This window comes from Gekko japonicus, unplaced genomic scaffold (assembly GCF_001447785.1).
Source record: "Gekko japonicus isolate JY-2015 unplaced genomic scaffold, Gekko_japonicus_V1.1 scaffold478, whole genome shotgun sequence".
In the NCBI taxonomy this organism is placed as follows: domain Eukaryota; kingdom Metazoa; phylum Chordata; class Lepidosauria; order Squamata; family Gekkonidae; genus Gekko; species Gekko japonicus.
The window spans coordinates 685,199-699,830 of NW_015173689.1; the positions used below are offsets into that span (position 1 = coordinate 685,199).

Sequence of the window (14,632 nt, forward strand, 5' to 3'; positions counted from 1 at the left end):
TGGGACATGTGTGGATACATGCCCCAGTTTTTTTTGTGATTTTGTGCTCTGCTGGACTGTACCAGGAATTCCCTGGGCTGGGGATTCCTGGGATTTTTTCCTACTGCTTCAGAACCAACACGGCCTGGTTAAGTCTGATCAGGTTATTAAAATTAAATATTTTCATACTAACCTGAGAGGTCTTTGGTGCAGCAACCTAAGTCAGGTTGACTGATGCATAGTTTGCTACCGTCCATGTTTTGATCCCCCAGTAATAATGCATCCGTTCATCAGTAACCACTTAAGAGAGCAATCCTAAACAGGTCTACTCAGAATCATACTCAGGTCTATTTAGTGGGATTTACTCTCAGGAAAGTGTTCTTAGGATTGCACTGTTTTTTACTTTAAGAAAGGGCCACATGAGTTTCAAAGAAAGCCCATCATACCTGCTCGTAGTCATATTTCCATAGACATTGATATTGCTAATGTTTATAAAGGTCAATGCTCAGCATGAGGTTCTAGACATGTCCCTCCCAGCACAAAATTCATTCATCTCCATCTTCTCTTAGCCATTTTGAAACCTTAGGCATCACACCAGCAAACTCAACAAAAAAACAGTGTCCCAAGTGGGAAACTCTCATATTGGTCAACATGACTTTCTTGAACATACCTGCCAGCAGTCCAATGAGAAGCATCACAACCCATCCTGACCATGCATCCAGTAAACTTTTGATGAATTCCCATATGGACTCCTTGCTTTTGTTTGTAATCTGGAAAAAAAAATGCTATTTAGCTGAAACAATATACACTGGAATAGCCTAAAAGTATAATTTGATCACTGACAAAATGGTTCTTCTACTTCCATGTTCCTACAATAATTAAGCAATGATACCCAGGCATGCAATGAATTGAAGACTTTTATTTATTCACTTTATGTGTACCCTACTTTTCTCCCCAATCAGGATTCAAAGTTGCTTACATCGTTTTCCACTCCTCCATTTTATCCTAAAAACAACCCTGTGAGGTAGGTTAGGCTGCAGCGTGTGACCAGCCCATGGTCACCCAGCAAGCTACCATGGTAGAGTGGGGATACAAACTTGGGCCTCCAAGTTCCTTGTCCAACATTATAATCAATACAAGACACAGGCTAAAGTTATTTCCAAATAACTGAAACTCAGACATATAATAAAATGGAAATCCATCATTGATTTTGAACACCAATATTCATTTTTATATTACCACAGATATCAAGGCAGAATATTATTCCAGAATCTACTCACACTAAGGCTATAACACAATGTAGGATAGAATGTTTCAGACCATTATTTAAACCTTTGACATTAAAGGATTCACACACTGCTTTAGGAATGAATGTTGCATCATGCATGGGTGGTAGATGGTCAGTTTCTTCAACTATCTTTCTCACATAATTATTGCAACTATTTGTGGTTCAGATCTGCTAGGAGAAGGAAGTTGATAATTGTCAGTTCAAGGGGCTGTCTGACATGCTCCTGTATCACTTACCTTTCTGTGTCTGTCCGTGTCACGTGATTTTTCCCTTAACCAATCAATAGTATGAAAATCTTCATATGTCCCAACATCAGGAAAAGGTTCGTCCAAAAAATCCATCAAGTTCCCAGAACCATTCATGTCTCCTGCATTAACCATATTAGTACCTATAAGGAAGTAAAACAAAATTCTGGTTTAAAGGTTCCCTTGCTCGAAAGCCAGTCAACTCCGACTCTAGGGTTGCAGTGCTCATCTCCGTTTCAAAGCCGAAGAGCCAGCGCTGTCCGAAGATGTTTTCGTGGTCATGTGGCTGGCATGACTAAACACCAAGGCACACAGAACTCTGTTACCTTCCTACTGAAGTGGTACCTATTTATCTACTTGCAATTTCTTGCTTTCGAACTGCTAGGTTGGCAGGAGCTGGAACTAGAGACAGGAGCTCACTCCGTCACGCGGCACACTCGTGTCTCGAACTGCTGAACTACCGACCTTCCACAGCCTGCAGTCATTTTAAACTTCTGTTTTCTTAGGGAGATCCAGTTACTCCAGTTTTATTCCAGTGAACAATTCAAATTTCCATGCCGAAGGATCACTTGATGTACAATCCATTTCAGGGCTTTTCTGCATTCTCATTTTCCTCACTTGTAAGTTTCTGTTTCTTTGTTGTTGTTTTTACTGTTCCACATGTTTTGCTCCCTCTAGTGGTCGATTCAATATTACATTGCTTTATGTCTGGCATAAAAACCTGCAGTCTAAATCTGCAGGGAGAGACACTAGATATAAACTGTATAATATGGAATTGTAATTGTATCATATAGAATTGACCACTAGAGGGAGCAAAACACATGGGGAACAGGACACACATGAACAACTGAAGAAATGGGAACTTACAAGCAAGGTAAGCACTACACCGCTTGGATGTAGAGGAAGAAGGGAAGAGATTGAATGTATACCTCACCCTTCACTCGGAGTCTCAGAGCAGCTTACAATCTCCTTTCCCTTCCCTTCCCAACAACAGACACCCTGTGAAGTAGATGGGGCTGAGAGAGCTCTTTTGAGGACTGCTCTTGAGAGAACAGCTTCAAGAGAACTTGTGACTGACCCAAGGTCACACCAGCAGCTGCATATGGAGGCGTGGGAAACAAACCTGGTTCTCTCAGATTAGAATCTGCGCTCTTGACCACTACACCAAACTGGTTAGGAGTGGCGGACTCTAATCTGGAGAACTGGGTTCGATTCCGCACTCCTCCACATGAAGCCAGCTGGGTGACCTTGGGCCAGTTACAGTTCTTTCAGAGCTCTCTCAGCCCCTAAAAACAAGTCTAGCTCACCACTAGCATAATGCTGAGAGCTAGAACTTGCACCTACCAGGGAATCTTCAGAACTCCTGACTATTTTACACACAATGGCATACGGTAATAATTAATTACAAGCAAGGAAAATGAGAATACAGAAAAGCCATATGTTTGTTAGAAAACATCAGAGAAGTACGTTGCTTGGATTTAGCATTTTGTTAGGGTGCAGTAAACCATTTTTCTTGTAATATTTTAAAATTACTCCTTTTCTTTCCCTGTGAATTGAAAAAAATGATCCTCCCATAAGATATGATAGTGTTTATGGGATTATACATTATAATGTTTTTTCTATACATGCATATTTAAAATAATTAATTAAGATTCAAAGAGTCACTGAGTTCTGTTCATCCAAGTTGGTTTCAGGATTGTGTTCCTAAAATAGAGCATAGCATGAACATGAGGGGCATTTTATAAGCAGTTTGTGAAATAGCATGGGGAAGGGTCTGCCATTCAAAGAAAATTTTTCTAGACAATAGCATGTAGTGACTCTTTGGAACCTAGCTTGTGCTTTTAAGCACCATTTCCTAGATTGGTATTGTCTGGCCTATTACAGAATTTCAGTCAGTTCCAGTAATCAATCAAGCCACAAACAACTACTTAAGTGAGCAGTATGAGAGGTGACCTTATGCAAGACCTCTTCTGTGAACCATAAAATTGTACATAGACATTTTTTTTCATTCGTGGAAGTGATTGGGCATAACATAAGAACATAAGAGAAGCCATGTTGGATCAGGCCAATGGCCCATCCAGTCCAACACTCTGTGTCATCCAGTGGCCAAAAACCAGGTGCCATCAGGAGGTCCATCAGTGGGGCCAGAACTCCAGAAGCCCTCCCACTGTGCCCCCCCAAGCACCAAGAATACAGAGCATCACTGCCCCAGACATAGTGTTCCATTTATACCTTGTGGCTAATAGCCACTGGTGGACCTCTGCTTCATATGTTTATCCAGTCCTGTCTTGAGCCTGTCTATGCTTGTAGCTGCCACGACTTCCTGTGGCAGTGAATTCCACATGTTAATTACTCTTTGGGAGAAGAAGTACTTCTTTTTATCTGTTTTATACCTACCGTTCATTAATTTCCTTTCCTTTCCAAATGCCCTGTCACAAACCAATAAGCATATCCCCTTAGAGCTTATATTATGATTATAGTGAATGGAGGTGTGGAGAAGAAATCTGAAGCCCTGTATTCAAAGAAATCTCCGCTTGAGGCTCCCATGAATTGACTATCATCAAATGTCCATATCAAAATGCTATCGTGGAATATCACAGGATGGAGCTGTAGAATGAAGGATCCTGTTGTTAAAACCTATATATCAAATTTCCATATCATTATGGTTCAGGAAACTTGGGCCAAAGAGAGTATTTGTCTACCTGGTTTTGTTGTTTTTGAAGTGAATGCTCAACCTAGCCTACACAATGGTTGCCCAAAGGCCGGACTAGCCTGTTTAATTTCCTCAACCCTTAACGGATATCAGATAGCTGCTCATCAGTACGTATTGGCATTACCGTTGCTCATTAATTTCAACAAGTACTCATGAGTTCTTGTATTGTGAGAAAGGGAGAAGAGTACTTTTTTCTCTACCTTCTCTATCCCATGAGCTCACATGAATTTGGTGCAAGGATATTACTAGTCATCAAGGATACCACTCAAGTGATAAGTGATTTGTAAGAGTGAGATGCTGATTGATGGAACCCACTCATTGATTTATATGGGGACATGTTGGGAGTTGGAAACTGTACAGGGATACAGACATAGGGACTCTGGAATATTGCAGGCCTGTTCCCTGAATGCTTAAGCTTTCATTTAACAAATTTAAACCAGGGGTGTCAAACATGCAGCCTGTGGGCCAGATCAGGCCCTCAGAGGGCTCCAATCTGGCCTGCAAAGACCTGGCTGTTTTCTGCTTATTTTCCAGTTCTTCTGCTGCTGCCATGTCGCAGCTTGCTTTACCAGCCTCTCTCAATCGCACAGGAGAAATACATAGGCAAGCCTCTCCTGTGTTGTTGAGAGAGTCCGGTAAAGCACTGGCTGAGGCTCCTCCCCCTCCTCCTCCCAGGGGGAGGGAGGGAACTGGCCAGGCTGCCTCAATTCTACAGGAGACAAAGGGAAGCCTTTCTTCCCTTCCACTGGCTGAGGCTCCTTCCTGAAGGGAAGGGAGGGAACGAGGAAGAACTTGCTTTGCTGGGCTGCCTCAATCGCACGGGAGAAATACCAAGCACTTTAAGACCAACAAAGTTTTGTTCAAGGTATGAGCTTTTGTGTGCCTTGCTACACCATGTGTGTGTTTTGTTGGGCTCCTTATGCCAGGGCTCTTCTGGGTGCAACTGAGTTCCCTCCCCCTTTTCACTGTATTATTGCCCTCATGATCCAGTCTTTCTCAGTAAGAAAGCAATGTGAACTATTTTAGAGGAGGAATAACAACAAATCAGTGAGGTGGATTAGGCTGAGAGTGTGTGTCCATACCAAGTTCACCCAGCACATTTCCTTTGTAGGAAGCTGTAGTTAGTTCTCTGGGGAAGAATATAGTCTGCGTCAGGATGCCTTCTCATGTTCTTGATGAGCACATGAAACAACATGTACAAAAGTTCACAATTCCCAGCCATTTCATGTTTTCTCTCAGAACACTGAGCATGAGATTTCTGTAATGAATATCAATAAATCAAAAGTAGGTTTGCAGCTTACAGATACACACCTGAACATCATACTCAGGATTGCTACAGCACAGACATTTTGATGCAATAATTCAGAGCAAGAGTTGTCAGTTGTCAGAGATTGTTAAATAGACAAAATATTGCAAGAGTGCTAGTGTTTTAAGCATGTTTTATTTAAAGTTTAAAAATCTTTGTGTTTGTCTGTGTCCTTTATAAAGTTTATATCTCCACTACCTGGCATTACATTTGATGACACGCATGGTCTGGCCCAACAAGGTCTCATTTATGTCAGATCTGGCCCTCATAACAAATGAGTTTGACACCCCTGATTTAAACAATGGGATTTGAGGGGAAATTGAAAACAACTCCTATGAAACATTTTCACTTTTAAAATTAGTGAAGTAAGTAAAAAAACCCAGTTGTACTCAGTAAAAACTTTTCATAAGAAGTATAGTATGAAGATTTTGATGTATCTTATTCATGTGTATATACTATAGATCTGCACAACATATTTTCGAATGTATGTTTATTGTTTAAATGGAGTTTCATAGTGGCTTACAGTCTTCTTCCCTTCCTCTCCCCACAGCAGACACCCTGTGAGGTAGGTGGGGCTGAGAGAGCTCTGAGAGAACTGCTCTTGAGAGAAGAGCTCTGCGAGAACTGTGGCTGAGGAGTGGAGAAGCAAACCTGGTTCTCCAGATTAGAGTCTGCTGTTCTTAACCACTACACCAAATTTCATAAATACAATTTTATATGCATATAACTATGAATGATGTATTTTGTTTTTCTAAGCCCTAAATATAAGTTTAGATTTGAGCAGAAAGAAAGTATTGCACATATTTCCATTTCTCCCAAAAATGTTAGAGTTTTATCCTCCCTCTCAGATTCAGAATTTATGGGACATCTGAATTTAAACTGTGCCTGGATACAGAGACCCAAATCAGAGTTGGGCCTCTGTGGGGCTTCTAAATGGAGTTGCCATCAGGCAATTGCAGTTGCACTATAGCTGCTAGCCTTTACGGTAAACTCATGTAACTGGTAATGTGTAGTTTGGCCCTCAAAGTCCCCCTTCCTTCAGCTAGTAACTGCCACAATTAGGCTAACACAAGGAGAGCTATAAGTAATCAATAACATAATGGGCCACAATGCATGTCTGCTTGCCTCATGTAGGTATTCCTCCCCTGCCATTATGTCTGCATCCAGTGGCATGTCCCCACAACTTCCAGCTGTAATTCATGGGACTCTCAGAGGGAGAGCAGGAAGAAGCCAACTGAGAAACCCCTCTAATAAGGAACATCTTGTATTCAATTATCATACGTATTGTCTTCAAATTCTTGAGACCAGCAACAAGGGGCCATATAATTTATATAGATAGATTAATATAGTATAGATTAGAAGAAGACACATCAGCTTGAATTACTAGAACCTTAACTTTTCTTTTAAAAACTTGCTTTGGAGACTAGGAAAGACATCTGTCTGAACACAAGTCTGCATATGCAGCAGAATGTGGTGGCAGAGGTAAGCAGAATGCTGAGATGGTAGAATGGGCACTTCAAAATGTACCACTGCCGGCAAGGGATTACATTTTTAAAAGTTGCCTACAATCATACAGGTGAAGAGCTAGGTTTTCCCATGATGTGTGTGTGTGTGTGTGTGTTTAAATTTCAAGAGTGTTTGCACTGGGGAGCATCAATGATCTGACTGTCCCTACCTGCAATCTGAAGTGGTGCAGCTGATTTTTGCTACCTTATTCTGAAGCATTTGTAGTCTAGGCCTGAAATCGCAGAGCTGCTGAAACCCAGATCAGCCAATGAAAGGCCAGATGAACAGCTGGTCTGATGGAATGTGAAACATCTGCATGTACAGCCGTTTCACAAATTCTATTAAAAAAATAAGCATTTTGATAATAGCGCTTACAGTTCATACCAGAACAATTTGCCATTCTAGGCAAAAAATATTGAAATGAAAGCCTTTAGCTTGGAGCTCTTAGGCTTCATTTCCTCTTCCAACCTAGCCTATTTGGAGTTCCTTACACTCTTCCTGGTAACCAGATGGTCTTCTCCATATATCTTAGCAAGCACTGGCTCACAGGTTCTTACCCACCCTTATCTCCTAGACACACAATTGTAGTGGCTATTATGGTTCTATTAAAAGTTTCAGTCTGAAAATGTTTACACACACATCTGGAAGATAAGCACCTCCTTTAATTAACCAATATTTATGGTAGATGATCTGACCCAATAACATCATCCAGCTTGTGGGGTCTAAAATGTATGTTGGTTGCCTCATATGAAAGATATTACAGATATTACATACCAGCCATAGAACAAACATAGTTTATAGGCTTTCTTCCCAGGGCTGTGGCTGATGCCTCTCCTAGAAATTGAGGGTTGAGGCATTATTTTTAGGAAGTTTTAGAAGAAGAAGCAGAGTTGACTTCCAGGCTCGCAAGCGCGCACGCACACACACAAATACAAAAATAGTAAAACAGAAAAAGAGTTGGTTTTATACCCCACTCTTTACTACCTGAATGAGTCTTGGAGCAGCTTACAATTGCCTACCCTTTGTCCCCCCACAACAGACACCCTGTGAGGTAGGTGGGGCTGAGAGAGTTCTGAGGGAACTGTGACTGGCCCAAGGTCACCCAGCTGGCTTCATGTGGAGGAGTGGGGAATCAAACCCGGCTCTCCGGATTAAACACTGCTGCTCTTTACCACTACACCACACTGGCTCTCTGATTCTCTTTACAATTAAATTGTTACGTTTTGCTTGTGAAAAATACAGATGGCAACAGGTGTTCTACAGGTTCTGGAAGCTCATATTCATACCACAACTGGAGGTCACTTGCAATGTTCCTTCTAAGCTCCACAGTGTTGTGAGCAAAAATTCTACCTTGTGAGCGAAAAAAGCTACTGCCATTAAAATTGTGAGCAAGTCTATATTTGACTATTGCATAAATTATTTTTAGATTATTTCCATAACTTTGTAAAAATCTCAGAATGAATTATTTTAAACTATATTTAAACTGTATTCTAAAAATAATTATAAGGAAAAACAGAATCAAGTCAAATTTCATTACACAAATTGTCCTCTACAGGGGTAGACCAGGCCTCCAGAGGTCTACCTGCCCCCCTCCACTCCAGATAACAGGCCTACCCACCCTAGTCTACTTTATTGGTAGACCTGTCCTCCGGAGAACAGGTCTACCCACCCCTTTCCACTATATCAACGTGCCCCAGTACACTATATTGATCGACCTGGCCTTGGACTGTCACCCTGTGCTGACCCTTAGACGATACACCAGTACTTAGGAGAGACAAAACTCTTGCAGTCTACTTTGGTTTTTGTGTGTGTTTTTAGTGAAATATGACAGCCAGCATTACAGGTCAAGTATAACAGAGGTGGAACAATCACTGTCAGAAGCCTGCCTAACCTAACAAACAGGAAGTTGCTTAAATATTATCAACCCAATCTGTGGGCCCCAGAGAGAGGTGCCCCCATCCTCCATTGTTTGTGAGCTGAAGCAGAAATCCTCTGAGCTGGTCTCTGAAATGTATTAGAGGGCACTGTGGTCACGTGTGAAATTCACATTGCCCTGATCCTCCACGGGCACTCTGGTGCTGTCATTCTGATTGAGCCAGAGTTCCAAATGGATAGGGATTGCGATGGCAAAGTCCACCCTAGCTGTCCAGTCAACATAATTTGGGTTATTTTAAAGAAGATACAGCTTGTTCTATTCTTTAGTACTTCTAGTGCAGGATTCAGCATTTCTCAGCTCTCCTGCCCTTTGAACAGGAAAAAAAGAACAAGGAGTCAATGCCCCCTTCCCACATACTGGCTTGGATCCCACCACTCCATTCCACTGAGGGTGGAGCTTTATGCCAGAGGAAGTTCCTTTGCCAGAGGAATGCAGTTGCAGGATCCTGACCATCTCCCCCCCCCCCACTTTTAAAAACCTTTGAAGGCCAATTTCTGTGCTTTCTCCTCGCCATTTTTGCTTTCCTTGTGTAAAGGGGGAATAGGGTTTTCCCCAGCAGCAGAAAGATCCCAGTTTAGTGTAGTGTAGTGAGAGCCAGTTTAGTGTAGTGGTTAAGTGTGTGGAGTCTAATCTGGGAGAACCGGGTTTGATTCCCCACTCCTCCACTTGCACCTGCTGATGTGACCTTGGGTCAGTCACAAGCTCTGGCACAGCTGTCCTTGAAAAAGAGCAGTTTGTGTCGGAGTTCTCTCAGCCCCACCCACCTCACAGGGTGTCTGTTGTGGGGAGGGGAAGGGAAAGGAGTTTGTAAGCCGCTCTGAGACTCCAAGTGAAGGGCGGGGTATAAATCCAATCTCGTCTTCTTCTTCTTCATCCCCTGTTGCAGGAAGACACCATCTCCCTCCTCCTTAGTTTTCAACAGCTGCCACACTAGTGTTAAAGGACTGGGGCTAGTCAATAGCATCACATCAAAGGAACCTGTTGCCCTTGATAGTCAAGCATGAAATCAGAACAAGCCCTGAGAGGTAAAAATCCACATTTGGACATGTTCAGCTGATAAAGTATAATGTGGGCCAACTGGCTTAAGTGCGTCATGAAAAGAGCCCAACTTCAAAAGTTAATTTACCCAATAAAATTACAAAGATTTTCAAGATTATGGATGCACAGTCCTGTTTTTAGCACATCCACGAATCTGGTCCTTCTTGAAAGGAAAAGGTGCCAGGTGATAGGCAACTGATTATGATACAGAGTCCTTAAGTGTTTCGCCACGCAGGCTTCGTCAGGGAGAATCGGAACATTCAATTAAATTGCTGTGGACAGTTCCAGCACTAGGTGAATGTTCTGATTCCCCCTGACAAAGTCTGCACAGCGAAACACGCAGGGACTTTGTATCATAAATCAATTATCACCTGGCATTTCCCCCCTTTTTGTTCTGTTGGCACTTTGCTGGATACAGCCCAGTGTTTCTTTATCCTTCTTTAAACCAGCAGTTTCAACAGGTTTTGCAAGTCTTTCTCATGACTTTCTCCTACCTTTCTCTTAGCGTTGGTGGCAGCCTCAGGGTTCCTCGGCTAGAGCTCTGCTTTTCCTTTGAGCTCTGGCATATTGCCATTCTTTTTAAAACTAAGGAACCCGTTCATTACTCTGCACTTGAGCATAATGATTCCTAGGATAGAAGCTGTGCTGAAAGCTTGGACAAATCTAGTAGATCCAGTCTAGCCAGAGCTCAATTACCTGAAAACTGGTTAGAGTTAGAAGACCTAATCTAAAAGCTAGCTGCCTCAGATCTCCAAATCATTGTAAGAAACAGACCTTTTAATGAACATACATTATTTGCTCCACATAGCCAAACACTCCATGCCAAAATAGATAGGAACTCTGGGGCAAGTGATGCTCTGTTAATGCCTGGTGCTTGGGGGGGGGGGCAACAGGGGGAGAGCTTCTACTGTCCTGGCCCCACTGATGGACCTCCTGATGGCACCTGGTATTTTTGGCCACTGTTTGACAGTGTTGGACTGGATGGGCCATTGGCCTGATCCAACATCGTGTTCTCTTATGTTTTTATATAAAATTGCCAACAGAATGTGTTGGAGGTGTGCTGGCATACAGTTTTAGTCTGAGTGAATTTTTTGAGGCAATGATCTGTTAAACTGCTTACACGTGAATAAAATTTCAATTATCAAAGGGAGAAAAGATTCACCATGTCTGAAGGCCAGCTCTTAGATATAGAGGTCATTTCGGGGGGGATCGCGGGGGATCGCAGTTCCCCCGGGTGAGGTACGGGGGGCAGGGCACATGACGAAGCCCCACCCCCTGCTTCCGGCCGCCCCGCTTCTGGCCCTCATTCAGCCAGGAGTAGGCAGGAGAAGAGGGAGGGTAAGTTGCTTCCTCCCTGCCTCTCCCCACCCCTGCCTGCCTAGGGCCAGGGAGGGCCTTCGCGGGGCTTCCTTGCACTCCCGCCGGCCTTGCAGATCCACCGCTGGGCCCCTCATGGGGCTTGGCAGTGGAGCTGCAAGGCCGGCGGTGGCGGCCGGGACCGTTGGGGGCGGGGTGTGTGGCCTTATGACACACGTCCGGTGATGTCAGGGGGTGTGGCCTTATGACACACTTCCGGTGATGTCAGGGGGTGTCATATGCTAATGAGTTATGCTAATGAGTTATGCTAATGAGTTCCCCTAGCTCTTTTTCTACGAAAGGACCCCTGCTTAGATATATCCAAGATACAAAGACAGCATTTATAGGTAACAATAACTATAGCAGCAACATCATACAGGCATCCTTTTTTCTTTTTTTTTGAAGCAAAAACATTACAGTCTTTGGCAAGCATACTTAGTACCATGAGTCCATTTAACTGTATATTGTAACTATCATCTAGAGCAAAGAGTGAATAGATTAATAGAAAGAGGTGCTCCAGAAGAAAATTCACATTATGGTCTGAAACTGGAGGAGGAGTCCACTTTACAGTCCCTAAATTGCACTTGTGTCAACAATGCCAAGTACCTAAGAAACAAGTGGCTTTTTAATTATGTAGACTGAATTAAGGGAAGGAAGAGGTGATGCAGAAGAGTGTAGCATATAGGGTGAGATTCTATACACACACACACACACACACTTAATGTATCTGAGCACTGAGAGTATTTTTGTTTTTACACATCCAAGTTATTTGTTTTCAAAATATGGTATAATTTAAGGTCACTAATGAACTTTCCACATGCAAACAATTACCGTGACATAGTGGCAGCCATTCTTCTAACCGATTGTCATTGTCATGTGAATACAAGTGCTGCCTTTTTGTGTGAATAAGAAAGTATTTCTTTACCAGTAAATTTGGGACAGAACAGTCACTACGTGTCAAGCAGAACTGGACGCTGAGTCTGAATTAAGACATGGTTAAAATCAGTTCTAGAGTAATCTGGTCCAGAACAGGTATGGCCCACTTGAGTATACTTCCTATCTCTCTGGAAATGCATGCTGAGATAGCATCCAAAAGGCATACAAGAGTGGACAATCAGAAGGATTTGCTGCAGCTGTCTTGCCAAAAGCCCATACTGGAGCAAATTTCAGCCATGAGGAGGATCAGTGGGTTATCTGTTTCCTCTCCTTATACTGGGGTTATTCTTAGTGTGACACAGACAGCAGTGATTTCTGTCAACAAGACAGGTTTTCAGGAAAAGACAGATGTAAGTTCCCATGACTCACTTTCATAACAGTATTTCAGTGTCTTCAGTGACAAAAGTACATGCAGAATTAGAGAGCCTTGTGCATTATGCAGCTGAGTCATTCTTCTTCCACAGGCAGGTAGGTTTTACCAGGGCCTTTAAAAACCAGTGGAAATGGAATACTGTTCTAGTATTGCAGTCTTATAAACAAATAATGCTCTTTTGTATTCAGACTCCTTCTAACGATCCGCTGTATGCACCACCTTAACGTTGAGCATATTAAACAGCTAAAAACCCTCTCATAAACTAGTTATGCAAATCAAAATACAACTGAATTTAAAAGAATTTTGACTTCCACGGTCAATATGAGAAACAAGCCATTAGATTCAAAATTGCCCAAAACATCTATACCACCAATTAATTATGCACAAAATTTGTTAGCCTAGTTTTCCCGGAGAACATTTTAGAGCAGGGAAAAGATTCTCTCTAATGCCTAACGCTGTAATATTGCAACGGCCAGACTCATTTAAAAAGATTACATATCAGCCTGGTAATACGATCATTACCCCCCTGGGCAAACATGCCTGGAAATTCCGCTGGCTGCTTGCTAGAAACGTCTGATCACAGCCCACTGACAATGCACTGCCTTCCTTTTCTGGCAGCATTGTTTTTATATGTGCCAGCCAGAAGATCTGGAAAGCCAGCAAACAGCCTCTGCATCTGCAAGCCTCTAACTCACACACATCCTATGCTGCTCAATTTCCAGGGAGAAAATCTGCTCAGCAGAGGTCAATTTCAAAACAAACGCACAGGCAAAAGCCTAGCAACTCATGCTACAGAGCGTGATTTCCTCTTACCTGCAGTGTAACATCATTTAATTCAGCCTCAAAGGTCCTGACAGCAGCCTTTCTTCGCTGGTATGGCTGCAAAGGCAATGATGTCATAAGGAGGAAGGAGTCATGGTCACATGACTGCACATTCTCTTTATGGAGATCTGATGAGAGACAGGCAGCAACTGGCTCACAATCCCGCAGACTTTATTAGAGGCTGTTCACACCCTCACACTTTCACAGTTCACAATGCTGTGTTTGTTTACATGATTTTTATCATATTATGCTGTCAAAAGGATATGTAGCACATTACTGAATTTTAAAAACACAGTTTCTTTTAATAGTTTTTATCTGTGGAATGCAACATGTTCATATGTTTATGGAACTATTTTTATTCCAGGCTCTGCTGTAGATTGGTCAGTAAGTGTGTGTGTATACATAAATAAATAAAATTGTATTACAATATAGTAAGATTTTTTTTATTCCAGAAGAGCTTTAATTAATCACATATATTTATGAGGACAACAGGGGCCCAATTCTTCTGCATATGAAACCAGGTACATTGGAAAGATATTTTACTTCCACCTTCACTTTATTTATTATACCCCCCTTTTCTCCCCCATTGGAACCCAGTGCAGCTTTCCCCTCATCCATTCTTTCCTCACAACAACCCTATGAGGTAGGTTAGGTTGAGAGTGACTGTCCCATGTGGTCACCCATCAGGCTTCCGAATTTAGGCCTTCAGTTCTGGGTCTCCCAAATCTTAACCTGACACTAAACACTATGAACAATGTATTGTGGCAATCCATGGAATTATATCCCTGCGTGATTTCTATACTGACTCAGTTAAGAACCTAGAGGTTATACTCAGCACAGCACTATTGCTGAAGCACGTTAATGCGCCTGCAAAAAAGGCTTTCTTCCATCTTCATTTAGTCCATAAAAATAGATCCACAAGGTTAAACTGTTGTAATGCAGTCTACATGGGTTTAACCTTGACATCAGCTCAGAAACTCTAGTCCACGGGTGTCGAACTCATTTATTATGAGGGCTGGATCTGACATAAATGAGCCCTTGTCAGGCCAGGCCATGTATGTCATCAAATGTAATGCCAGGTAGTGGAGGTATCTCTCCTTATATATAAAAGTTTTCATGTCCCTCTTGCCTCAA

General features: G+C 42.4%; 1 protein-coding gene across 1 annotated transcript in view; it reads right to left on the reverse strand.

Moving 5' to 3' along the window:
- Nucleotides 1-13,560, reverse strand: part of CLCN4 (chloride channel, voltage-sensitive 4) — a 62,551-nt gene extending 48,991 nt beyond the window's left edge. The window contains exons 1-3 of the mRNA XM_015423136.1: nucleotides 13,490-13,560; nucleotides 1,504-1,655; nucleotides 650-749 (exon numbers count right to left, since the gene is read on the reverse strand). Of these exons, the coding sequence (XP_015278622.1) occupies nucleotides 650-749; nucleotides 1,504-1,647 (244 nt within the window). The 5' untranslated portion in view covers nucleotides 1,648-1,655; nucleotides 13,490-13,560. The remainder of the gene's footprint in view (nucleotides 1-649; nucleotides 750-1,503; nucleotides 1,656-13,489) is intronic.
- Between the last annotated feature and the right edge of the window lie 1,072 nt (nucleotides 13,561-14,632).